Source organism: Cyprinus carpio, chromosome A3, assembly GCF_018340385.1.
Source record: "Cyprinus carpio isolate SPL01 chromosome A3, ASM1834038v1, whole genome shotgun sequence".
Taxonomy (NCBI): domain Eukaryota; kingdom Metazoa; phylum Chordata; class Actinopteri; order Cypriniformes; family Cyprinidae; genus Cyprinus; species Cyprinus carpio.
This window is the reverse complement of record NC_056574.1, coordinates 32,102,008-32,128,564: the sequence shown is the minus strand read 5'-3', so window position 1 is coordinate 32,128,564 and position 26,557 is coordinate 32,102,008. Positions and strand designations below refer to the sequence as shown.

Below are 26,557 nucleotides of genomic sequence, written 5' to 3'. Positions count from 1 at the left end.
AAAAGGTACTGGTAAAAGTAAAGTTGTCACTGGGGTGGTATCTTTTCAAAACTCTGTACCTAAAAAGTCCATTTTGGTACCTTAAAAGTACATATTCGTACCTAAAGTGTACATATTAGTACCTAAAATGTACAAAAGTGTATCTTTTGAAAAGGTACCACCCCTGAGACAGCTTTTGTACCTTTTTTTCTGAGAGTGAACTATAAGCTATAAATGCAATACGATTTTTTTTTATTTCAGAATTGCGAGTTTACATCTTTCGTCTCTGATTTTTTCTGAGTCTTTTGGGAAATAAATTCCTAATTGTGTTCAAATAAATCTCAAATGGAGATAAAAAGTTGCAATTGCTTTTTAATTTTTTGAAATAATACACCTCCCTTTAATATAATCTGAGGTATAATTCATGTAGTGCAAGTGGGAATATCCACTTTGATTCTTATGGTTAGGAGGTTGTTTAAGTCCTTGATGTTCTTCACCTTCTGTTAAAGTGACAAAAACTTGTTTTTGAAGAATGAACAACCTGCTTTAAACAAATGACTGTTCAGCACGTATCTAGTTACTGGAGAGGTAAGAGGAATGTACAATTCACCATAGATTCAAACCATTCATACATATCACTGGAAGACCCGACTCACTATTTATACAAAAGTGCAAGAAAATCTTCATTTATTTTAGGTGTCAAAACAGTTCGGAGACAGGAAGCTAGTGTCACTGGATTGTATCAGAAAATGTTCAAAATGCTGACATTTTGGCCCATTTTCACATTCTACATGACATTCCTCATTTTGTTTCATCCTTGAAGTATCTCAGCATTATTCAAAGAGAAAGAACAGCACATGTGCTTTATAAGAGGAAAAATTCTGCCATCATTTACTCTTTCTTATGTCATTTCAAACCTGTATGACTATTATTCAAACCTGTGGATTTTAAAAGTAATACCCTGGTTGCCCTTTTCCATTTAATGAAAGTGAATGAGAACTGGCGCTGTCAAACTTCAAAATTATATCTGATTTGTGAACAAATCGTTCTTTTGAGTTGGATCTTTTCAGATCTTTTATATTATACAATCAAGTTCACACAAATGATTCATTTATTGGACTGATTTAGTTCTCAGGTGACTCAATGGTTCAGTCAACTGGAATATAGTGTGTGACTCATAAGGACAACTTAACATAAAAGCATCATAATAGTAGCCCATTAGTAATCCAAGTTATTATTCACTGATGATTGCAACTGGTATCATGGAGTCGATGAGTACGGACATATCTGTGATGAATTAAAGCACCAATCCTCAGTCATTCTTTCAATATATGGAAAATAGCTGCCTGGACATTATTGAAAAAATGGATCTGAAATGACATGAGGGTGAGTAAATAATGGCAGAATGTACATTAATGGGTGAACTATCATTTTAACCCACATGTGTAGGCTATGGCAAGACTGAATCTTGCATTAAAGTCACATGATCTGTCTAACCCTCAAAATATGTCAGTCTCTAGATTCACTTGAAAACAACATATGCCTCTCTAAAAAAGGTAATTGCTTTTCTAATTGTTCTTTATTTTGCAAATATAGACAGCTGCTAGGCAGTTTTATTTGTAAGATTATTCCTAGTCCTGTTACAAAACACGAAAGTCACATAACAAAGCACTTATGCATAAGCAAGACACTGTTCCTCAATTAAATTTATTAATGTGAGCAAGGATATGTCGACTTTGTCCGTGATACAGAGAAATACTGAGAACAACATTAGCAAATCAAGAAAACCAGAAGGACAAAACGCCTTCCAAGATGAACAGAGAGAACATTACAGGTATTTATAGTGAGTGATGCTTGGCAGTGAGGCATCATGTTAATAATACTGTTAAAAGCACACAAAGTCAATGGGTTAGAGAAAAACATCCAACAAACATTTACACCATTCTACAAAGAGCCATGGCTCAAAAGCTTGTGTTAAAATGGCTTTACTAAGAAAAGGTAGCTGTAAATGCTTCAATTCAGTGAAACACATACCAGATATTTACATCTGCAACCTCTCCTTTTGTGAGGAAACACTTTTAGCGACACAGATTTGACCGCTCACATGGATAATGCAGTCCTTAGTGAGAAAAAGCAATAGATTTTTCACTACGGATCTGTCGAGGGGATCTGAGATAGGAGAGGAAAACCAGCAGCAACAAAGAAGCGATGAGGTTATATTGTCGACTCAAAGAGAAATCCAGGCATAAGGCTCTGGTGAGGCTAAGACACTTTGAATGGTCTTCAAAAGTGCTGGATTGGCCACACTGATGTCTTTCATACTGCTCTGCCCTAGATATTTATCAGCGGTCACTGAAATGTTTCTCAGGGCTGACCGGCTCAGAACTTGTCTTTCATTTCCGGATGTCTGACATTTCTCAGCACTCCTTTTATCAGTGGACTCCAACAATGTCAGATCCCCAAAGATGCCCCATTCAGTCGTTGCACGGCCATCACTCAAATTCACAAGAAGAAGTGGCTCTATTTAACCCACATTCAGGCAAAGACCGAGCTTTAGTAGAGGTAAAACCCCTCGATGGAGATGAAGGTTGAGTAATTACATCACTCTTTGACTGATTCACAATGGAAAACAACGACACTGGCTGGTTAACTACTGAAACTTGTTGAACTACTATTAATGGCAGTCAGAATTCGAAGTGATAGTATAAAACTTGAGGCCTGTTGAATACTGCTATACTTCCCTGCTGAAGAGACCAGTAGAGCTGGCCACCATCATATGATGTGTTTTAGATGCTGGTGCTGAGCAAGGAACCCTGGAGTCTAAACCAGACTTCTGAACTAGCTTAAACACAACATGAAATCAAAACTGACCCTATTTACTTGCGTGATAAACATCTCTTGGCTTATTGTGCATTCTTCTGCATGACTCATCAGTGCACATGAAAAAAATGTCTTTATAATCATTGACAGTCTTTGTAATCTTTCAAAAAAGAAAAAAAAAAATGCAGCTGAAATAATTTTCCTTTTTGGTTGATGTCCCCAAAGTAATGTCAATTTTTGCTCACACTATCCACTTAAGATACTTATTTGTTTAAAGAAATATCCTAGCCACCCTTTTCCATATAATCAATGTGAATGAGAACTGGGGCTGTCAAGCTTCAAAATTATATCTGATTTGTGAACAAAACGTTCTTTTGAGTTTCAGTGTATTTTATACAATCAAGTTCACACAAACATTTGGAATGATTCATTTATTGGACTGATTTAGTTCTCAGGTGACTCGATGGTTCAGTCAATTGGAATATAGTGTATGACTCATAAGGACAACTTGACATAAAAGCATCATAATAGTAGCCCATTAGTAATCCAAGTTATTATTCACTGATAATCTTCCTTTCCAGTCTGGTGATTGCAACTGGTATCAGGGAGTCAGTCCACTGAATTCAAGAACCAGATGATTAAAGACATTTTTCTAGTGAACTACAGCCCCAATTCTCATTCACATTCTTTATATGGAAAACAGCTGCCTGGACAGAAAAAAAATCATATAGATTTGGAATGCGAGTAAACTTTTGAGAATCCGATCAGTTTTTCAAGTCCTGTCCAGCCCTACATTTCACTCAGAAATACATTATATGACAAAAATAAAATGGGTAGCAAATGATATTTCATGCTGACTGTAACCAGCAAGACTTCCTTGGTCAAGTTTTGCTGATGAACAGCCTGTCTAAGCAGGTTTGCCAGATGAGAAAGCACCAGACCAGAACAAACCAGTGAGAACATCATGAAAATCCAATCTGGTCTTTTCAGCAGGGTGTTTATACACAATTAGTAGTCATAAATCTACTACTCTAAATTTTCCCAATGATTATTTAGTAATTCAACTGATATTTCTAGCTGTACAACAACGAAATCAGAGGAATACAGTTTTGCACTGTGTTGCAAAGTGGCTCCAGAAAAAGTCTGAGCAGTTGACACTGCCAAGATGATAGGCACACTGAATAGGGTTAGACAGCTGTGGCAACAAACATATAACGCGAACAAGGGCGTTCAGTATTCAGCTCGAGTCTGTACTGAACACACGAGAATGGGAAGGCTTCAGCTTGGAGCCTACGTTAGCACCATCTCATACTGTGAGAGTCATTATCACATTGGTATACATTGAGAGTATGGCACTGTACTGACAAACAAAAATATATTTATCAACCAAGGGAATTGACTGGCTTATTCAAAGTCCTTAATATCTGAAGCACTGCCAAAGACCATCTATTTTACATTTGCATGTCTTGCCCTTTGATGAGAGATGAGTCTTTCTGAGAGTTCTTGTTTATATGTGAGGAACAACACGAGAAGAAACACAAATTAGTGTGTTCGCAATGGCTGTTGAATGTCGAGATGAAATCTTTCCCACTTAACACAGTGCTTCTCCTTCACAGATGAGAGACGTCATTGGTTGACTGGCTTCACCAATAAGTATCCCTTCCACTGGCATCTGCCACAAGCCACTGAGCCCTGATGGCTTTCCATGCAGTATGGCCTTAACTTTATCTCTTCCGTTCCAGTGTGTAACCTCATACAGGTGTTGTCCTCCTGTTGATACCATCATTAAGGTCTTTGGGAAAGCAGTTGTGAACTTGGAGGAATCCTGAATCGTGCTCTGGGCTATAGGAGCTGTCTGTCCCTGACTTGAGGGGGTCTCTTGTTAATGTGTACATGTTGATCTCTCCTACGGGAACCGAGCTCATCATCTTCATGCCCACTGGTGACGCCTCACGTGATGCTTCTGTTGAGCGAGAGCTGGAACGCGAGTGCCGTCGACGGTGGCGAAAACTGGGCATGCGAGAATATGGCGAAGAGGACGAGGTAGACTTGATGAACTCACGGCGTGCTTTGAACCGTACTTCGTTGCTCTTCTCAATATAGATTTTTACAGCCAGAACGGCCACTGCCTCAGCCACAATGAAAGAGAGTGCTCCGAAGTAGAACGACCAACCGTAGTTGTACTGGTTCTTCTTGTCTTCGTCTCGTTTGTCACTGGGGTCACCAGCATTGCTGGAGATGTAGACGATTATACCGATGATGTTGCTCAAACCTGCCAGACACAAAACAGAGCCAGGAAAGCATAAGCGAAACATCTTGTTAAGTAATATAACAGAGTTATGACTTTATTAAACTTTTCCTTGGTTATAAAAGGATAAATGTATGGATACACATGGATTTAAACACCAAGATTTTAGATTTGGCTGATTTGGATGTGTCAACAACACCTCCATCTTTGAAAGTTTAACACTGCAGACTGAGCTCATCAGATGTAATCACTAGTCGACCTTCTGTAATATCAAGGACAATAATGCCACAATATTGTGAAGCCTTTAGAACTGATGACAGACTTTAGACTAAATGGGATAGATTTTCTTAGGGGTAAATACAAATGTAGACATGACACTTGGTACAGGCTGCAAATGTCTTCTGAGCAGTATGTGTTTATGTCAAGGGATCAAGGTTTGGCTGGTTTGTGTAACTCAGGGGTAGCCAAAACTGCTCCAACACACTTGTCTGTAATTTTCAAGTTATTCTGAACTCCATGATTGGATGGTTCAGGTGTGTATAATAAAGACTGGAGATAAACTATACAGGAAGGTAGACTTACATGAGCAGGGTTGGCTACCCCTGGTGTAACCTGTCCTACTTATACCACAGTGAGTAGGATTCAAAACACCGTCAACCAGCATGGGCACGCTTACAAGGATACTAAAGACTGCAGCCCCTAGCATGAGTTGCTGGTGTGCCTCTTGAGGCCAGTGGAGTGAAGTTTACCTGCACAGATTGCCTCTGTTACACTCTCCACCCTAAAGCTCATTCCCATCCGGGTCATGGCACCAAGATTTGAACCAGTGTTAACCAGCATGCGAGGCCATCTGCTAACAAAGACCACAGCCTCTAACATCAGTTTCTAGTGTGCCTCTGGAGGCCAAGGGAGTGAAGTCTGCCTGCACAACTCTAACTACCTAGCCTTTGTCACTCACCCCCCTGAACCTCAGTCCTATTTGGGTCATGGCACCAATGTAACTAGTTCACACCACTCTGAGTGGGATTTGAACCATTGTTAACTGTCATGTGTGGTGGGAATGTTAACAAGGATGCTAAAGAGCATAGCCTATAGCCTTGAGGCCAGGGGAGTGATGTTTACCTGCACAATTCTTTGTAGCTGGGCTCCATTACATTAGCATGGTCTAATTAGCCCCTGCTGGTAGATACTGTAACATCCCCGTCTGGTTGAAAAACTGCTACTGAGATGAATAGGAATGCTAACGAATAGCTTTCCAGGTATTATGTGTGTGGATCTTGACCTTTAAAATATCATAGGCACTCTGATATATTGTGGTAATAAGCAATAGCTGCTAATGCAGCATCTAGGGAATGCATGACCCGCCCAGACACACTATGCCATCTAGCCTAGTACTCAAGTACTTTACACATTCTTTTACTGTTTTGCTAAAGAGTCTTTTCATCGTCTTTACATGTATCGGGTGATGAAACTATAGTGAATTACAGTCTGAATAACAGCTAAAAAAGTGGGGGAGTTGTCGCCCCCTCAGTTCCAGTGCATCGCCAGTAACAGCAGGTATAAGGTGGACTATCAGAGCATGGAAATTGTCCTAAATTAATTTACATTTATATTCAGTTAAATAATTTTATTTAATAATATGCTAAAAGCATCTGAAGTGAGTTGAAAACCCATGTGCATGTTAGCAGGTGGTCATTAGCAAGTTTACCTGCTGCCACGAATAGTATCCCAGCACTGAGTAATATGTTGTTCCACTTGCTGTAGATGCGTCCTAAACCGACACACAGCCCCCCCAGCAACAGCAGAATGGTACTGAGGATGGGGAACACACTGGAGGCACGCACAATACCTGTTCCACACAAACATATAAACATGGCTTTAGCAAGATATCTAAACGTGCATAATAAAAACGTTCAGATATAGACAGTAACACTAATATTTCTGAAGAGAAAGTCACTCACGTAAGAGATATTCAGAGCTGTCAGTGTCATAATCATTGTCATCTGGGAAATGATTGATTCGGTAACAACTTCCTTTGTTGAGACCTAAAAAAAAAAGATGAAACTGGTCAAGATTAGAGTCTTTGGGACCTGGAAACAATGCAAATCGCAAAGCATTAGTGAGAATACTGGGCAGCAGAATAAACAATTAAAAAATAACAAAAACATCCTGCATATGGTAGGAATTTGTTCTGTTTTGAAGCAGAGAATGAATATGAAAATTTTAAACCTTAGAATTGTTCAGTGACAGACTTTAAGTCAACGGGGGCTTTCACACATACAGCCCTTTGTGGAAAATTACTGGTAAATTACAGTTTTGATTCTATGAGTGAACAAAGCACAATATTACCGGTATGAGCATGTACAAGGTCTAGACGCACTTAAGAAGTTTGCTTTGGGCCAATAATAAAGTTGTTACAGAGATGATGCAATTACTCTGCCCTTTTACAATAAAGTGTTGTTCACACAGAATGTTTTTTTCTGTTCCACTGGGCATTTTAATTATTTTTCTATGTAAACATGCTAAATGTATGGCAAGCCAATAGGCTCAGTACTAAGCTATTCTTTACATCCAAAATTCTATAAACACTCTAATGTTTTGGATGTTACTGCAATTCCTCTATAAGTTTTATTTTATTAACTTGCACATGAGCACTGCATATTTAAAAAAACGTGTTTGGATTTAAAAATCCGAAGATGAATGAAGGTCTTGCGGGTTTGAGTGTGACGACATGAGGGTGAGTGATTAATGACAGAATTTTAATTTTTGGGTGAACTATCCCTTTAAAATACATCATATAGTGTCACACTGCAAACCTCCCTCCCTCTGTCTGTCTCCAGGTGGAGTCTAATCCGTGACACAGCTTTTGTGTGGCCCAGCATGCCATTAATTGGGTCTAGTGTTAAAAAGAGCAAATTAATTAGTATTAAATAGGTCTGAGTAAGTGGGGCATGTGTTTTCTAGTCTAGTCATCGTAAAAAAAAAAAAAACACTCTTAAAAAAGTCTTTCTATAAAATAATATATATTTTAAACCTGACACATTATGTCACAGATTATTCAAAACATCTTGGTGTAACGTAAATAATATGATTCATGAATATGAATATCATCTAGTGCCAATGTGTCAAATTAGCCTACCATGGTATTATCTTCTGATTCTGTATATTTTAAAGTTTGTATTTTTAAAGTTATGAGATCCAAATTCACTTTTTAATACACATTTGTGGTCTTATTGACCTCTCATTTATACACCACTTTTCATCATCTAATCAATTACCAAAGTGTGAAGTAGAGACTTTTGAAGTGTGAAGTTACCAAAGTGTGAAGCAGAGGGACAATTTTTTCAGTCCCGCTCCCACAGAAATATGTCTATATAAGTAGCCCTTTTTTCAGTAAATACATGAAATGTATATGAAATAGTAAGTTCCATATTGCCTAGCTACAGCATAAACCACTGTTATTTTTTAAACAGAAAAATCAAGAACAGGCATCCAACGGGCATGGCAGGGCAGAATGCGAGCAAAGAGCACTCCCTTTATAAACACTAAAAAGCTGACATCGCAGTTCATCTCAAACTCATAAAACTCTGTTGTAATACAATGAATATATGCACAATAAATCTTTCATTATGTCTACACTTTGTGTGTTATAATGGATTTGTAAGAACATTTCACCACGCAAATTTCAGCACTGTACAAAAACTCGTTTTGAGCAGTGAGTGGATTCTAGTTTAACTCTTTTTAGTGATGTTATTCAATCAGAGAGATATAAAAATCAAAAAGACAACAGAACAGCATTTGTTTAACAGATCAAAATTAAATTAGTCAAAAACTTCAAAATCAAACACAAAATACTGTACAATTATGAACGGTAGCACTAAGAACAATACAAAACTAACAAAACTAACAAATAAAAAAAAGGAAATAACAAAAATAATGAAAAATAAAAAAGCAATAAAAATAAATAAGTAAATAAAAACATCTTAGTATGAAGCCCTCATTTTGTCACTCTGATGTTCTGCTTTCTCAGATTTTTAAAGAGGCTTTTCCAGCCTTAAATCAAGTTGTTACTGCTATTATCAATAGCTCCTTAACAAATGGAATTGTACCAGATTCTTTGCATGCTATAGTCCAACCACTGTTAAAAAAGCATAATCTTAATCAGCATGACCTAAATAACTATAGACCCATTTCTAAATTATCTTTCATCTCAAAGGTTTTGGAAAAAGTTGTTTATTCTCAGATCTCATCTTAAGTACTTTTAATATTTTTGACACTTTTCAGTCTGGGTTTAGAGAATTTCATGGTACTGAATCTGCCCTCTTGAAGGTTACTAATGATATTTTACTTTCCCTTGACACTGTTTCTTGCTGTATCTTAATCATGCTTGATTTAAGTGCAGCATTTGATACAATAGTTCATGACATCCTTCTTCAAAGACTTGATCAGGTAGCTGGTTTCCAGGGATCTGTGCTGAACTGGTTTGCTTCCTACCTGTAAAAAGCAGTTTCTTTCAATTAAGATCAATTGCTTGAATCAAGAGGATGCATTCCATGAAGGACCTACAAACAGTAATTCATGCATTTATAACTTCAAGGTTGGATTACTGCAACTCACTTTATCTGGGTTTGCCTAAATCATCTTTGCACCGATTGCAATTGGTGCAAAATGCGGCAGCCAGATTATTGACTGGCACTAGAAAATGTGGGCACATTACCCCAGTACTCGCCTCCCTACACTGGCTCCCGGACAAGTTCTGTGTTGATTTTAAGATTTTGCTCTTTGTTTTTAAAGCTCTACATGGTTGTGCTCCCCAGTATATTTGTAATCTTCTCATTCCGCATTCCACCTCTAGATCTCTTCTGTCATCTTTACAATTCCTCCTCTCAGTCCCTCATTCAACATTTTAAAACTAGAGGCGACCAGGCTTTTGCTGTGGCAGCTTCTAGGCTCTGGAACAGTCTTCTCCTCCACATAAGATCTTCCCCTTATATTTCTTTGTTTAAATCCTCTTTGAAAACCTATTTTTATTCTGTAAGTTTTAATTCTGTTTGAGAGTGTAAAATTTTATTTGTCCCTTTGTCTGTCTTGATTGTACGGAAGAGGATTAGGGCCAAGCAATTATAAAAAAATAAAACCATCTCAAGATTAAAGTCATTATATTGCGAGATTAAACTCGTTAAATTTCGAGAAAAAAAAGTCGAAATACAATCTTGAGAATAAACTCATAAAATTTCGAGAATAAAGTCGTTGTGTTTCGAGAAAAAACTCGTTAAATTTCGAGAAAAAAAGTCAAAATACAATCTTGAGAATAAACTCATTAAATTTCGAGAATAAAGTCGTTGTGTTTCGAGAAAAAAACTTTTTAAATTTCGAGAAAAAAAGTCGAAATAATCGTGAGAATAAACTCATTTAATTTCAAGAATAAAGTCGTTGTGTTTCGAGAAAAAAAGTCGAAATGAAATGTAGAGAATAACGCATTCGATCAGTGTTCATTGCATAGCCTATGTCTTTCAGTAACAAAGAAATACTATAAACTTTAGCTAATTTTGACACAATAATAATTAGCACACTAACTTTAAAGTGAATTTGCAAGCGGCTAGGTCTTTTTAGAAGAAAAAAATCAGTCCAATTTGCGCGATGTAGGCTACTCGCTTTTGTCCAACATGAAATGACAACCAGAGGACAAATGCAAGGTTATCGCTGGCTTCACCCAAATGCACTCTGGCACTTGGATAAATTGATAAATTAAAACCGTACGGCATTGCCATTAATGGTGTGTAATGTAATGAGTTTATTCTCAAATTTGTATTTCGACTTTTTTTCTCGAAATTTAACGAGTTTTTTTCTCGAAACACGACGACTTTATTCTCGATATTTAATGAGTTTATTCTCAAGATTGTATTTCGACTTTTTTTCTCGAAATTTAACGAGTTTAATCTCGAAACACAACGACTTTATTCTCGATATTTAATGAGTTTATTCTCAAGATTGTATTTTGACTTTTTTTTCTCGAAATTTAACGAGTTTAATCTCGAAACACGACGACTTTATTCTCGATATTTAATGAGTTTATTCTCAAGATTGTATTTCGACTTTTTTTTTTTTATATTAATTTAATGTGTTTAATCTCGCATTATAAAGACTTTAATATTGAGATGGTTTTAATTTTTATTATTGCTTGGCCCTAATCTTCTTCCATATGATTGGGTATGTTTTTACTTTGTTTTATATTTGTTGTATAGCACTTTGGTTGCAACTCCTGTTGTTTTTAAATATGCTTTATAAATAAATAAACTAAATAAACTAATCATGCTATTGGGAACGCATCCAATCACGCCATGCTATAAGCAAGTGCAGAATGAAGCCACTCTCCGAGCCCAGCCCCAAAGCACCCATACTAAGGTCTCCTGTTAGCACAGATATCCCCAAAAGAAATTCTTCTGGATGAAGCCCAAGAGGGGGCCATCCCTCTGGTGGAGTGGTCCCTCACTCCTATAGGACAGTGTAAGCCCGCTGAAGCGTAAGCCAGGGCTTTAGCATCCATTATCCAGCAAGATTTCTGCTTCGTGACCGGCAGCCTTTTAGATCGGTCTCCGAAGCAAACAAAGAGCTGCTCTGAGTGCCGAAATGGACCAGAGCGCTCAACATAAACTGAACGACTCTAAATTAGGCCCAACCTCAAGACATGAAGCACTGACTGACAGTGCTTGCAGGTTACCTACTCACTTGACCAACACTAAACCCATTATGAGGGTGGTCTTAAGCGACAGGGGCCGTAAGTTGGCTAGCTGTAGCGGCTCAAGGGGGGCCCCGTATGGCCCTGAGAACCAGTGGTGTAGTGGTGCCTGGAGAAGTGGGTATACTCTTAATTTATGCCCCCATTTTTTTAAGCGGCCCAGCAAAGGATGAACAGCCTGTGTTACAAACAGTGACGTAAGACTAGTCTTGCATATTTAGTTCACCCCAAAATGGGCCAGTAGTATTTGCACATTTTCGCTTACTGTAACTTCTGCTACTTGACTTCATGGAGTAAGGATCATTATGAAATTAATATTAGCCACAAAAGAGGTGCAGATTTTGCAATAAATAATTAAAATGTAAACAATTACATAGACTCCAACAATTAACATTTTGTCAGAAACTCTAGTAGATGAGCTATCATGAGGATCATGATCTCTGTTTGATACCAAAAAAATAAATAAAAAATTGTGTTCAATTTATCCAGAATTGTCCAGCCTACTCCTATGTTTGACTGACTGTTTCTCCCATGGCATACAGTGATGGGCAAATAGTAACCCCTTACTTCCCACATACCTTTTGCAATTTCTACAGGTACATCTCAATAAATTAGAGTGTCATGGAAAAGTTAATTTATTTCAGTAATTTAAGTCAAATTGTGAAACTCTTGTATTAAATAAATTCAATGCACACAGACTGAAGTAGTTTAAGTCTTTGGTTCTTTTAATTGTGATGATTTTGGCTCACATTTAACAAAAACCCACCAATTCACAATCTCAACAAATTTGAATTTGGTGAAATGAGAATCAGCTAATCAACTCAAAACACCTGCAAAGGTTTCCTGAGCCTTCAAAATGGTCTCTCAGTTTGGTTCACTAGGCTACACAATCATGGGGAAGACTGCTGAACTGACAGTTGTCCAGAAGACAATCATTGACACCCTTCACAAGGAGGGTAAGCCACAAACATTGATTGCCAAAGAAGCTGGCTGTTCAAAGAGTGCTGTATCCAAGCATGTTAACAGAAAGTTGAGTGGAAAGAAAAAGTGTGGAAGAAAAAGATGTACAACCAACCGAGAGAACCGAAGCCTTATGAGGATTGTCAAGCAAAATTGATTCGAGAATTTTAGTAAACTCCACAAGGAATGGACTGAGGCTGGGGTCAAGGCATCAAGAGCCACCACACACAGACGTTTCAAGGAATTTGTCTACAGTTGTTGTATTCCTCTTGTTAAGCCACTCCTGAATCACAGACAATTTCAGAGGCGTCTTACCTGGGCTAAGGAGAAGAAGAACTGGATTGTTGCCCAGTGGTCCAAAGTCCTCTTTTCAGATGAGAGCAAGTTTTTTTTATATCTCATTTGGAAACCAAGGTCCTTATGTCTGGAGGAAGGGTGGAGAAGCTCATAGCCCAAGTTGCTTGAAGCCCAGTGTTAAGTTTCCACAGTCTGTGATGATTTGGGGTGCAATGTCATCTGCTGGTGTTGGTCCATTGTGTTTTTTGAAAACCAAAGTCACTGCTCCCATTTACCAAGAAATTTTGGAGCACTTCATGCTTCCTTCTGCTGACCAGCTTTTTGAAGATGCTGATTTTATTTTCCAGCAGGATTTGGCACCTGCCCACACTGCCAAAAGCACCAAAAGTTGATCAAATGACCATGGTGTTGGTGTGCTTGACCTGCCAGCAAACTCACCAGACCTGAACTGCAAAGAGAATCTATGGGGTATTGTCAAGAGGAAAATGAGAAACAAGAGACCAAAAAAATGCAGATGAGCCGAAGGCCACTGTCAAAGATACCTGGGCTTCCATACCACCTCAGCAGTGCCACAAACTGATCACCTCCCTGCCACGCCGAACTGAGGCAGTAATTAAAGCAAAAGGAGCCCAAGTACTGAGTAGGGCCAACAATTCACTAAAAATGTTTTATTTTATTGGTCTTATGAAGTATTCTAATTTGTTGAGATAGTGAATTGGTGGGTTTTTGTTAAATGTGAGCCAAAATCATCACAATTAAAAGAACCAAAGACTTAAACTACTTCAGTCTGTGTGCACTAGATTTATTTAATACACGAGTTTCACAATTTGAGTTGAATTACTGAAATAAATGAACTTTTCCATGACATTCTAATTTATTGAGATGCACCTGTATATACAATATAGTGCAAAAAAAATAATAATAAGAAGAAGAGATCAGAGCAAGTTAGTGTTAGAGGCTTTTTTTTTGCTTTTGTTAATTGTATAATAAAAAATGAAACAGATAGAATACAAAAAAATTAGAGAAGCTAGTATTAGTTTATTTGTTTATTTATTTTAAAGAAAACAAGCTATTAGTAATTAAATAGAGTGCAAGTCTAAAAGGGGCATTTTTTTAAGAATATAATGAGAATAGAGAGTGCTAAAGTTAGAGGGTCAAATAAAGATGTTAGAGATGTGTAGTTAGGCGAATCTTTGGGATGGCACAATAAAGCAATGTTCACTTGCAGAACGCAAGCTTCTAGAGGGCACATAAGTCTGAAGTAATGAATTTAGGTAAAGGGGTGCAGAGATGGTGGTGGTTTTGTAGGCAAACATTAATGCCTTGAATTTTATGCAAGCAGCTACTGGTAGCCAGTGCAAATTGATAAACAGAGGTGTGACGTGCATTCTTTTTGGCTAGTTAAAGGGGTCATATGATGCTGCTAAAAATAACATTATTTTGTGTATTTGGTGTAATGAAATGTGTTTATGTAGTTTAAAGTTAAAAAACATTATTTTCCACATACTGTACATTATTGTTTCTCCTCTATGCCCTGCCTTCTGAAACACGTCGATTTTTACAAGGATCATCGCTCTAAAAAGCGAAGTGTGCTGTGATTGGCCAGCTATCCAGCGTGTTGTGATTGGCCGAATGCCTCAAGCGTGTGACGGAAATGTTACGCCTCTTAACATATTGTAATGCCTTGTCCGGCCACAGCGACGAGACATTAACATAAAACCCATCATAAACATGATTTCTAGACGTGTCTTCTTTTGGAATACAAAAACAAAGTAGTTTTGCTTTCTCAATGAAACAGCATCACATCTTGAGTGAGCAGAGGTGGATGGCTTGAGGCAGATTCTATGAAGGAGCATACCTTGTGCTTGCGGCAACCACATGTGATGACCCCGGGCTGGACTCAGCTTCATCCACGGTGAAAGCCGATTCGGTGATCCACAGTGCAAAGTTGATGTATTTCCTCAGCGACCAGCACGGATCAACTCCAGGCATGATGAAGCGGATATCGTCCTCTTTTGGAAGGCCAATCAAAGTAGTTTTGCTTTCACAGTGAAGCACACACATGGCAATAACAATACTACAAAAAGAATAAAAGGTACGCTTTCTTTCTTTGCGTGAACATCTGTGCGGCATTATGCAAATCTTCCCACATAGTGACATAGAAATGTGGGGGCGTGTTAGAATGAGCCATTTCAGGGGGCGTGGACGAGTCTTAAATTTTATAAAGAATATCTCTTTGGATTTGAAACTTTAGTCTTTGCAACTTTACAGATCTTCTTTATTCACCAAGAGCTAAAACCAAGAGCTTAATCTAGCTGCCGCGTTCTGGATTAATTGTAAAGGTTTGATAGAACTGGCTGGAAGACCTGCCAAGAGAGCACTGCAATAGTCCAGCCTGGACAGAACATGAGCTTGAAAAAGGAGTTGTGAAGCATGTTCCGAAAGAAAGGGTCTGATATTCTTGATGTTGAATAAAGCAAATCTGCAGGACCGGGCAGTGTGGTCTGAGAAAGTCAGCTGATCATTAATTATAACTCCAAGGTTTCTGGCTGTTTCTGAAGGATTTATGGTTGATGTGCTTATGTGGATGGTGAAATTGTGATGAAATTATGGGTTTGATGGAACTACAAGCAGTTCTGTCTTGGCAAGGTTGAGTTGAAGGTGTTGGTCCTTCATCCAGCAAGAAATGTCTGTTAGACAAGCTAAGATGCGAGCCACTATTGTCGGATCATCAGGATGGAATGAGAGGTAGAGTTGAATGTCATCAGCATAGCAGTGATATGAAAAGCCATGTTTCTGAATGACAGAACCTAGTGATGCCATGTAGACAGAGAAAAGAAGTGGTCCAAGAACAGAGCCCTGAGGCACTCCAGTAGTTAGATGCTGTGACTTGGACACCTTACCTCTCCAAGATACTTTGAAGGAACTATCTGTGAGACAAGACTTAAATCATTGGAGTGCGGTTCCTGAGATAAGTGTATGTTTGCTGGTAAGATGTGCTTGACAGATTGTGGTGTGGCAAATTGTGCGTGGACATGTCACAGGAAGACAGGTCTTTATTCCGTGCTACACACAAATTATTAAATGGCGTAGAGATGTCTTGTAGATGGAGCTCTAGCCTCCAAAATGGTATAAGCTACACTCAAGGGGAGCTGCAAAGACTCCCATCGAGGGGCCAAACATGAAGCCTCCACAGCTCTGGCCGGGGATGCCTAATCATCCCTCAGTGGTATCGGCCAGGGGGCTGCCGATAGCAGCTGAATCAACTCAGGGAAAAACGGCTGATTCCTCCAGAGGGGGGCCACCAGGAAAGGAGGTGTTGAGGCAACTTGTAGAGGGAGTGTGACATGAAACCACCTTGGCGATTTATAAAGGCTACCACCGCCATGCTGTCCGAACAGACCAGGATATGGTGCCCCTTTAAGGCCAGCAGGAAGGTTTTTAGTGGTGCAGCGGTGGGTTACCCTGAGATGAAAAAGTCCCAGGCGCCAAGTGTGGGATGAGACATGGACCTGGAGCCAATACTGGAGGGGTCGCATGTGAAGCAGGCTCAGAGGAATCACAGAGGTAGCAACCAACATGAGGGTGAGCATCCTCTGGAAGGCCCTGAAGGGACGTGAAGTCCCCAGAATGAAGCCGCTAGCCACTGAACTATCAGGGAGCGTTCCAGCATAATCCATGCCCGCATATGGGCAGAATCGATAACTGTCCCCAGAAAGACTACTAGCTGGCTGGGAGACAAAGAGCTCTTGGCCAAATTGATTTTCAACCCAAGTTGGCTGAGCAGCAGCGACCTGTGATAAATGAGTTCCTGATCTGATCTGGCTAAAACCAGCCAATCATCGAGGTAATTAAAGTGTCATCATGTGGAATCCCATCTGTCAGAGGGCAGAGAGCCGCATCTACACACTTTGTAAAAGTGCGTGGGGCTAGAGACAATCTAAATGGCAGGACTGTATAATGATAGGCCACTCACTTGACCGCGAATCTCATCTGTGATGGGAGGGCTGTCTAGATGTGAAAGTAAGCATCTTTCAGATCCACCGATATAAACCAGTCCCCAGGGCATACTTGTGCAAGGATCTGTTTTAAAATCAGCATCTTGAACAGGGGTCTCATGAGCAAGCAATTCAGATTCCTGAGATTAAGAATGGGCCTGAGCTTGCCATCTTTTTTGGGAACGAGGAAGTAGCGGATGAAAAAAGCCCAACTTGCTGTTTGCTAGAGGAACTGTTTCTACTGTACGGCTCTCTTTGGAAGCACTTTGGACCGGAGATTGTGAGCACCATTGTCCCATACCAAAGTTTGAATAACACCTCTGAAAGGAGGCAGCCTGCGAGTGAACTGAAGCGACTAACCTCATTCTATGGTATTTAGAACCTAGCTTGACGCATCTAGGATAGCTTTCCGAGCCTGAAGCCGGATGGCAAGTGGTCTGAATTTTTTTAGTGGTAGTTCGACGCACAGGGGTGGGGAACGGACATTCGTGGTAATGATTTCTTTTGAATATGTTGGTCTGCTATCACAGCAGTAGTTTGTTTGGGCATACGCTGAATGGGGAGGATGAACCCAACTTGAATGGAGCTTCCATTGCTCGGTGTTGAGCAGAGGGATGATGAGTGGGCACAAGATTTCTTTGAGGAGTTCCAGCCTCTACGAGAACTGACCCTTTCCTCTTCCTCTCTGCATTTGGAACAGAACGCCTTCTGAGGCTCAGGGTCCACCATCACTCTGGCTTGGCGGGCTGCTGAATGGATGAAGCATTCTGGTGACTTCAAACAGTCGCCACACTGGGGCGCTTAGGCAGGAAGTGACACATTGCCTACAATGACTTCTGTGCCACTGTAAACCACAGCAGGGCCTTTGGGAGAGACTGTTGAGTCTAGGAAGGTGACCTTGTCAGCGTCCCTGATCTCGTTTAGATTAAGCCAAAGTTGGTGCTCCAGCATCACCAAGTTGGTCATTGCCTTGCCGGTCACCTGCGCAGTGGCCTTAGTAGTGTGCAGAGCCAAGTCAGTTGCTGTGCGCAGCTCTTTGAAGGGATCAGAACCCTGGCAAGACTCTTTTAATGGTGTGGAGAAACTTGGCCTGGAACACTTGGAGCATCGCCATCATGTGAAGCGCTGAGCCTGGCTGGTCAGCTCTGAATAAGCCATGTTCACTAGGGCTGAGGTTGTCCTGCAGGGCTTAGATGGATGTGCTGCATGGGCCTTTAACCCCAGGGCCGATGGAGGGCAAAGACGCTGTAACCTTGTTCTTCAGTGCTGTCAACAATTGTGAGAGCGGCAGAAGTGGAGGGATTAACACGCGCCATGTAGGGGGCGTGCCACTTTCTGGTGAGTTCCTTGTGAACTGCCGGAAGGAACGGGGCGGGCTGCTGGCAGGAGGATTGTTGACGGCACCCTTTCGGGAACCGCAGGCCATGGGTGGGTTCTTCAGAAGCTGACCGAGCCAGGCTGAGATTCTCCACAGCTCGCTGTCCACACTGGGCCACTTCGGAGGAAGGGTGTCGGGGTCTTCATCAGAAAACGCCCACTCTTCAGCATCTGAAGTCATCAATGACATTGAGTCATCCACAACAGCTTCCTCCTCCAATCTGCTGAAGGAAATCAAGCCACTCGCAGCTGACGAAGGGCGCTGATCCTCACATGTGAAGAACACTGGCGAATCGAGGCACTGAAGGGAGAGTGAAGCACATGGGACCTGAGCCGACATGATTTCACTCAAGCCCCGTGTTTGAGCCTGGCTGCTCCTCTGTTTCTTCCTCCTAGGGGAGGGGGAAAACGGGAGACCAGGCTGGGGAGGACTGCCTTTGTGGAAGATGGTGATCCGCAAGCGGAGAAGGGCGAGACTCATGTTCTCGCAGTGAGAACATTCTGCCTAAACTGCCCAGACAGGCGATGCACTCACTGTGCTCATCTGCCACACTTGCAGCGCGACATTTGCAACAATGTCGCAGTGGAAATTTGCTCAGAAAATATGCTCTTTTTAAAAGCCGGATGGCCGCAGGGGAAGGCGTCAAGATTCTTCCATAAAGTCCAGGTATAGAGAAAGGCTTTTTCTTATTTTCTTACCTCTTCTTTTAATATTATTTTTTTTCATGTTACAAAAAGGGTTACCAAGTAGTGTGAAATTTTTCTGTATAACCAAGTATTTTAAATCTGAGCTTTTCTATTTGAATAAGCTGCATCCAATGAAATTAGCTGGGTGTGGAAGGATTTTTCCAGTTCAGTAACATAAGCAATTATCATGCAGAAAGCGAGTGCATTTGACTGTGACAAGGAAACTTTTGAGGGGTTGAGTCCAAATAATGCAACTATGGGGCATGGTTCAATATCTAAAATAAAACAATCTGAAATTGACTTGAAAACTGATGTGCAGAAAGAGGTCAAAGCTGGGCAAAGTCAAAAATTATAATTATAATTAAGGTGTCAACACCGATCACATGTTGGATCAAAACCAGGGTTGATTTTAGACAATCTGGCTTTTGTCCAATAGCCTACACTCTATGCAACATCTTAAACTGTATAAGAGTATGACGAACTCAACCACAACAAAGGACATTGGACCATTCCTCGTCTGTGAAAACATGGTTAAGGTCTGATTCCTGATTCTTCTTTATTTTAGAGAGGAGCCTGACTGCATTATAAATAAAAAAAATGTAAATATTTTGGAATAAGGTACCTTTATAGAGTTTCTTTTAGAACCTGATCAGTCTCTTGTTTAGTAGGTACATGAGGGAAATGAAAAAATGTATTTCTTATAAATTCAAGAGTCAGAAGTTATTGGGGGAAAAAGGGGTTTTGGGAAGATTACATTTTTCTGACAGATAAGAAAAAGTAACAAATGTATGGAAAAGATCTTTAATATTTATAGTGCCCCCAAAAAAAACACCTGAAATATATGGTGAAAAAGAAGGATTTTTATATATACGAGACAAGTTGTGAGTGGATTCTAACCACCTATTGGCCAATGCATTTTTCAGAAATCAACAGATATGTCTATGATAGGCTACATTGCTCAACCGTGCAAACACCTGTTATAAATTAAAGCTTTGCCTATGCTTGCACCTGTTAATCATTATTATTAATCATTATTATTTTATATTAGTTGTTCCTGTTACTTTTGTTCAATAGATGAATGGCAATATATTTGTTTTAAGAAATTTTATATTTAGATATTTCTATTTTGCGGGAGCCCCACAAATCATTTTAATCTCCTGCATACACAAGAGTCTCCCGCCTGTACCCGCACCCACACACTCCCATCATTTCTTGTCGCACGGTGCACTCTGTTGCGAGTGCACGAGTGCAGGTTTCTAGTGTGAAGTTACACCCTATGCTCTGTTCCCATGAAATATCCTGTTTCACTCTGAAGTATGTCACATTAGTAAAATGGGATGCCAACAACATTTCATGCTGAATCTGAATACTTATGTTCTCACAAAGTAAAAAACTACATTTTATTATGAGACTTTTTAATCAATCAGAATAGGTCTTTATAACAGTATGCATGAAAGTTACACAACAAGAACAGTCCTTTGTCAAAAATATCACATTAGAGAATAAATCTTGTTCCTGGGTCATTACCAATCCTTGGAAACCCTTGAGACAAAAACAGCATAATAATATCCATCAACAATGGGATGCTTTTCAATAACTGAATCTGAGGAGAAAAAAAAGATTGTCTTTCCCAGTGTACACTTTAGTTTTGCATTCTAATTAGGGATGCACATATGCAGAAATGTTGGTCACTGTCAATGGTCAATAATTTTAACTATTATGAGAGATAAATGATGCCTTTGTCTGTTAGAACAAAAAACTGAATGTTTATGGCTCATGCATTTTAATATGGATCATGCAGCTTTAGCTTTTGTATAACTTTTTCTTATTTTATTGTTATTTATTTATCTATTGGTTATTAGTATTGTTTTTATTTAGTTTTTTAAATTAATTACAGGGCAGAAGCCAAGTAGAGTTCAATTGCACCTATGTATAATCGCAATAAAGACTATTCTATTCTATTCTATTCTATTCTATTCTATTCTATTCTATTCTATAAATGTGACCATTAAAAATATTTCAATAGTACAAAAAAATTATATTTCTGTGACTCTGTCTCTCTTTCTCTCGCTCTTGACCGCAAGGCCTTCAGCATCTCTAGTGGACATCTTAAACCATAATTTTTGTGATTTAATTTAAAAAACTGAAAAGGATTTAATTGTAAAAACAAAACCTGATCACCAACATGATTTGAAAGAGTTACTGGTGCTTCGAAAAAAGGGGAAAAAAAACTGTACCTTTGTACAGTTCAAATGCTTAATGTCACAAGTGACCTAGAATAAGGTAAAAACCTCAAATATTTCTCCATTGTACATCATGAATTTCCATTCTTGAAAATCCTTAGTTTATCTCCAGGTTCCAGGTTCACAAACTGCCATTTCCTATGTGTTCTCAGACTTTCAGACCCCACTGTACATCCACACAAAATCTTAGACTTTATAACTTCTGGAAGTGTGTACAGCGAGTGTGGTGAGCCATAGGATCTTATGTAAAGCTCCGCTCAGGCTGTTGATTTATAGGAGCTGGTTATTGGCATGGTGACTGAAGTGTACTTTAGCATCATAAAGACAAAATAAGGAACCTTGCTTGACTGACACAGAGGCACATCAGAGAGAGAGAGAGAGTGCGAGAGAGGATAAAATGTGCACTTGGTCCCTGCGGCCTGCCTGGAGGTAACAATAATCATCGCTGGGCATGTCTTCTCCATGGCAACCTCAGGTCTGATCCAACAATCTGATTTCCATAATGTCTCCAAGGATGCCTTTGACATCTTCATTGTGGTTTAATACAGCAGACAGCAACACGCTCCTCTCCCCCATGCCAAAAGCTCCCTCCTGCCTCGCAAACCCACAACCCCACTGGACACCTCCAGCACAGCAAGGAAACAGCTGCCACATTCCCCACCTTCAGCCGCCTCCAGCATTTTGTCATAATCAAGGCAGCCAATTGCTCGCCTTGTCGAGAAGTTAAACCAATCAGTGCTTTACATGCTAGGGGAAGTGTGCTTTTGCTTGTCATCTCAAATCGATCAATATGAAGACTGCCTTGGCGATACATTGTGTCTTCTTTTCTGAGGCAAGTATCAGTATTATTATTGCTCATACTTACCGTTAGGGAGCTCAACAGACTATTAGACTTTGGTATTTGTGCGGTGGACATATCTCAAATCGTGTAAAAAACATGGCATGTATTTTCACTGAAGGAGGAACTGCATGTTAACAAGCACTCAGAAACCACTTAGCAACACCCTAGCAACAACTCTGAACAGCCTAGCAACTGCATAACAACGTTTTAGTCATTTAAAATTCTTGAGCAAGCATTTTTTTTTTTTTTGCTGTTGTGTGTACGACTCACTGTTGCATGGCTGATTGTGATCTGTATGTCTAAAAGACAATAAAATAACTCCACCAAAAATAAAATTATATAGGCCTATATTTTTTTGTTCTTAAAATATATTCTTATTAATGACAGAAGTAATGAATAAATACAAAGCTGTTTTTGTAACTGTTGTGTTGTATTTGCATGACATCTCCTTTGCAAACAGCGTTTATTAGAGGTTTATGCAGGAAAGGCGAACAGCGAGAATGGCAGTTCAGCACCTGGCACGTGCTCAAAGCTCGTTATGACTGTGTTAGTCAGTGTGGATCATGACGGAAGTCAAACCCAGTGGCTAATTAGAGACTCTGTGGCCTTTCAGCCACTGCATTTAATTCCAGATCTGTTGCGCACACTGGGAATGGCAAAAGTGACAGCTCTTCCCTTCCAATACCCCCTAATCTCACAAACAAAAGAATAATAACCATAGTCAATTAACTACACGGATTGTGTGGATTATTTTATTTTATTTTATTTTATTTTATTTTATTTTATTTTATTTTATTTTATTTTATTTTATTTTATTTTATTTTATTTTATTTTATTTTATTTTATTTTATTTTATTTTATTTTATTTTATTTTATTTTATTTTATTTTATTTGGAACAGTTTAGGTGTTTATTTAGGTTTAGGTATTAAACCTAAACTTCCATTTAATAAGAAAATTATTTTATTTTATTTAAAATTTTTGCTACGCGGTGTAAAAGTTTGAAGTACGTTTGAAGTTTGTAAATTTGATTTTATTTACATTACAAACATGTACAACAAGTAAGAAAAGGGGTTAAAACTGTATTATTCTAGATGTACACAGATCTAAATTAAATAAGTTTCTTCTTTCAATGGGGGAAAGTCAAATGTTTTCACACTTTAAAATGACAATACACCAAGTAGTGGTTAATTACAGGTGCCAACTAATTTCCTGAGAAACAAACTCATTTTCTTTTTCAGTATGAGCTCTACTCTTAAAATGAAGCCTGACGACATTATCCTTCGACTTTTAGAAAAAGACAACCACTGTTCATCAACTATGATTTCCTTGTTTAGCCTATGAACGCATGTATGATGTAATCAGTCTGACTGTCTGAGTCAAAGCTCTGCCAAAACTGTATATGTTGTGGGAAAAACCTTACACCTCTCAAAATTATATATGTTATTAAACATCTGTTTGTCTATCTGTCTGTCTGGCTTTTTCTTATCTATGGACAGAAGCAGCAGATTCATCTATTTTTAAACATTGGCCACGTTACCATAGTGATTTCAGACATATTGTTTCCAAGCAACAGCGTCAAATGCAAGAAAGACATGAATGAAGGAAGAATCTCTGGACTGATTATGCCTTTCTGTCCATTCAAGAAACCTGCTGGTGCCAACTGAGAGAAATGGGGAGCATTTTCACTCCCTTCCAAGTGAACGTCAAGTTATGTTAACTTGAGAGAGATCCAAGCCCAATGAATGAGTTTGGGTTGTTGAGTTGTTGACAGTTCCTGTGGATGGAAAAGCCACCCAGAGGACTATTCTATTTCTTTTTCATTGCCTAAAAGAGTTAATATGAACTATGTTTTAGACGTTTCTCCTAAAATTTCCTTTAAACAGACAAGAATGTCAGACTTCGCACATACTGTGGTTGATGTATTTGATGAGAAACATCTGAACTTGCACTGAGATCTGACTTTGATTGCTCTTCTGGGTTTTCATTAGAATTCTCCATTCACTGTCTATTAAAGATCTCACACTCTGGTGTTTCTTTCCTAAAGGCCTGTCTGTGAAGAAAAAAAGCGACTGGGTAGGTCAGACCCCCTTCACATACTGGTTGCACACATACTGAAACTAAATGGCATCGTTAAGTAAGAACTGCTTTTGTTGTGGGTTCACCTGGACGCAGATAAAGAACAAAAGCCTCCTAAAGCAAGACTTCATTGTCTGAAAACAAAGGCTGAGCAGTGAACTAAGTTTTTTCTCTTTTAAAACTCAAGTGTAAGAAAGGATGTGAAGCACATGATACCCTCTATACAGCAGATCCTCCAGAGCCCGGAGTGCGTGAGATCTCCGCGGACCTTCTTGGGTTGCGTCTGCGCCTCGTCCGTGCTGGTGTTGGTGGCGTTACAGATATACGCCCGAGAATAAAGCCAGTAGTCGGTCCCGATCGCGATGCTCATCAAACTAAACGCCACGAAAGCGCCGACGGTGGCCAGCAGCATCTGAATCCCGCGGTCACACCACGCCATGGCCACTCATAATAATAACAACCGCGTTAATAATCCACACATCGTTCAAAGACGGGCGCGCGTCATGTTGGCTTTGTTCTGACAGTCGGTGTGATCAGGAAACTTGAGCGCGTCTCCTCCACATGTTGCTGTTTATATAGGCTAGTGAGCAGCTGTGTGAGCTCACCCGTCGGGGTTGCTTTCTATGCTTTTTGAGGAGTTTTGATCATCACCGTGTGCATTTCCTATAATCACATCCCTCTTTTCCAAACTCAGATGGCTTTGATTTGGGATTGCGATCTTCAAACCCCACCTTCAGTCACACTAACCAATGAGAAACATATAAAATAATAATTATAATATATATATATATATATATATATATATATACATATAAATATATATATATATATATATATATATATATGAGAAACATATAAAATAATAATTATCCAGATAATCTATTCTAATTTATTCTAATCTATTAGGTATATTCTGTATTATATAATATGTTATATAATTTTAACAATTTTGCAAAATATTTGTAAAATATTACTCCAAGGAACTTCCAAGCATTTCATTGTATATGTTTAAAATAGCATGGAAATACCATGGTACCTATTTGATTAGTGGTATAACATCAGAGAAATAAACCTATAAAACCATCCTTCCAACCAGCAATCATCTGGCCAGCAGTTAAAGCAATATGCTGATGAGTTCTCAGAAGGACCATCAAATCCATCCTCATTGGGAGATCATTTTTAAAGCGATTGTTTAATGAGTTTGCGTCAAGCACCTGATAAATATGTTCTCATTCAATCTAGTACAGCCAGACCCTCAGAGTAAAACGATTGTTCAGTCTCTCCTGGGAACAGACATTACGACAGCAGCCGGTTGTTTGTTAGCTTAACACGTTTTACACAAAAATTGCACTATTGAACATGGAAGCCACTAAATCCATTAGCAATATTAATGTTTCTCAGGGAAGACATCATAATATAGACACAGAGGTGCGGATGTGCTGTTACCATTTGAGACTGGAGACTGTTTTTGATATTTATAGTGTAATAAGTATGGTGGAGGTGAGTACCTAAGAAAATGAGCAGGACCCCCAGATGGGTGTGTGATCAGCCCAGTGAATCGATGGAGAATGTGTGGCTGGAATCAGGCTGGAGCACTAAGAGCGTGCTGACTGCAGACACACTGACTGGGCCGATCGAGATCAACACAGGGCTTCATCAATAGGAAGCAAATGGAAAGGATCTATTCACAGCTAGGTGGTCCCCATACTCTGTTCAAGAAAGAAAAAAGAAAAAAAAAAAAAAACTATGTTTACACAATGTTTCTGATAACCAGTGTGTTTTTTCTACACTTTGCATATGTTTTGCTTTTATGTTGATTTAGTAGTCACATTTTGTATGACAAAAATATAGTTTTAACCAACAGGACATATCTAAAGCTATAAAATTACTATCTACTGTATATAAATTCCACAACAGAAAAAAATCCACCATCTCTCAACCTTACACAGGACAAATGGTTTAAAAATTTGGCAGAGAATAGAATAGAATAGAATAGAATAGAATAGAATAGAATAGAATAGAACAGAATAGAACCTATACAGAACAATTGGTTTAGAAAAAGAAAAATAGAATAGTATAGAATGAAAGAATAAAATTAATAGAATTGGCTTCAGCACCCCTAAGAAACTACTTAGAACAAGCAGTTTGGAAAATATAGAATAGAATAGAATCCAGCATCCATGTGAACCTGCAGTACAGTACATAGGAAAAGTAATTTGGAAAATGAAGAATAGAATAGAATAGAATAGAATAGAATAGAATAGAATAGAATAGAATAGAGAATCAATTAT

General features: G+C 39.0%; 1 protein-coding gene across 1 annotated transcript; it reads right to left on the bottom strand.

The window, feature by feature from the left end:
* Positions 1-1,665: 1,665 nt before the first annotated feature.
* On the bottom strand, positions 1,666-24,971 carry LOC109097010 (voltage-dependent calcium channel gamma-4 subunit-like). The gene is made up of 4 exons (XM_019110709.2): positions 24,483-24,971; positions 7,009-7,092; positions 6,756-6,896; positions 1,666-5,071 (listed from the first exon to the last, which is right to left on the bottom strand). Exons 1-4 carry the CDS (start codon positions 24,703-24,705, stop codon positions 4,551-4,553), a joined length of 969 nt encoding a protein of 322 aa, XP_018966254.1. The 5' UTR covers positions 24,706-24,971; the 3' UTR covers positions 1,666-4,550.
* Between the last annotated feature and the right edge of the window lie 1,586 nt (positions 24,972-26,557).

Coding starts and splice junctions, on each gene's coding strand:
- LOC109097010 (XM_019110709.2), bottom strand. CDS start 24,705: ATGGCGTGGTGTGACCGCGGGATTCAGATGCTGCTGGCCACCGTCGGC. Junction 6,897..7,008: donor CAGCTCTGAATATCTCTTAC/GTGAGTGACTTT, acceptor TGTGTGGAACAG/GTATTGTGCGTGCCTCCAGT. Junction 5,072..6,755: donor GATACTATTCGTGGCAGCAG/GTAAACTTGCTA, acceptor TGTGTCTGGCAG/GTTTGAGCAACATCATCGGT.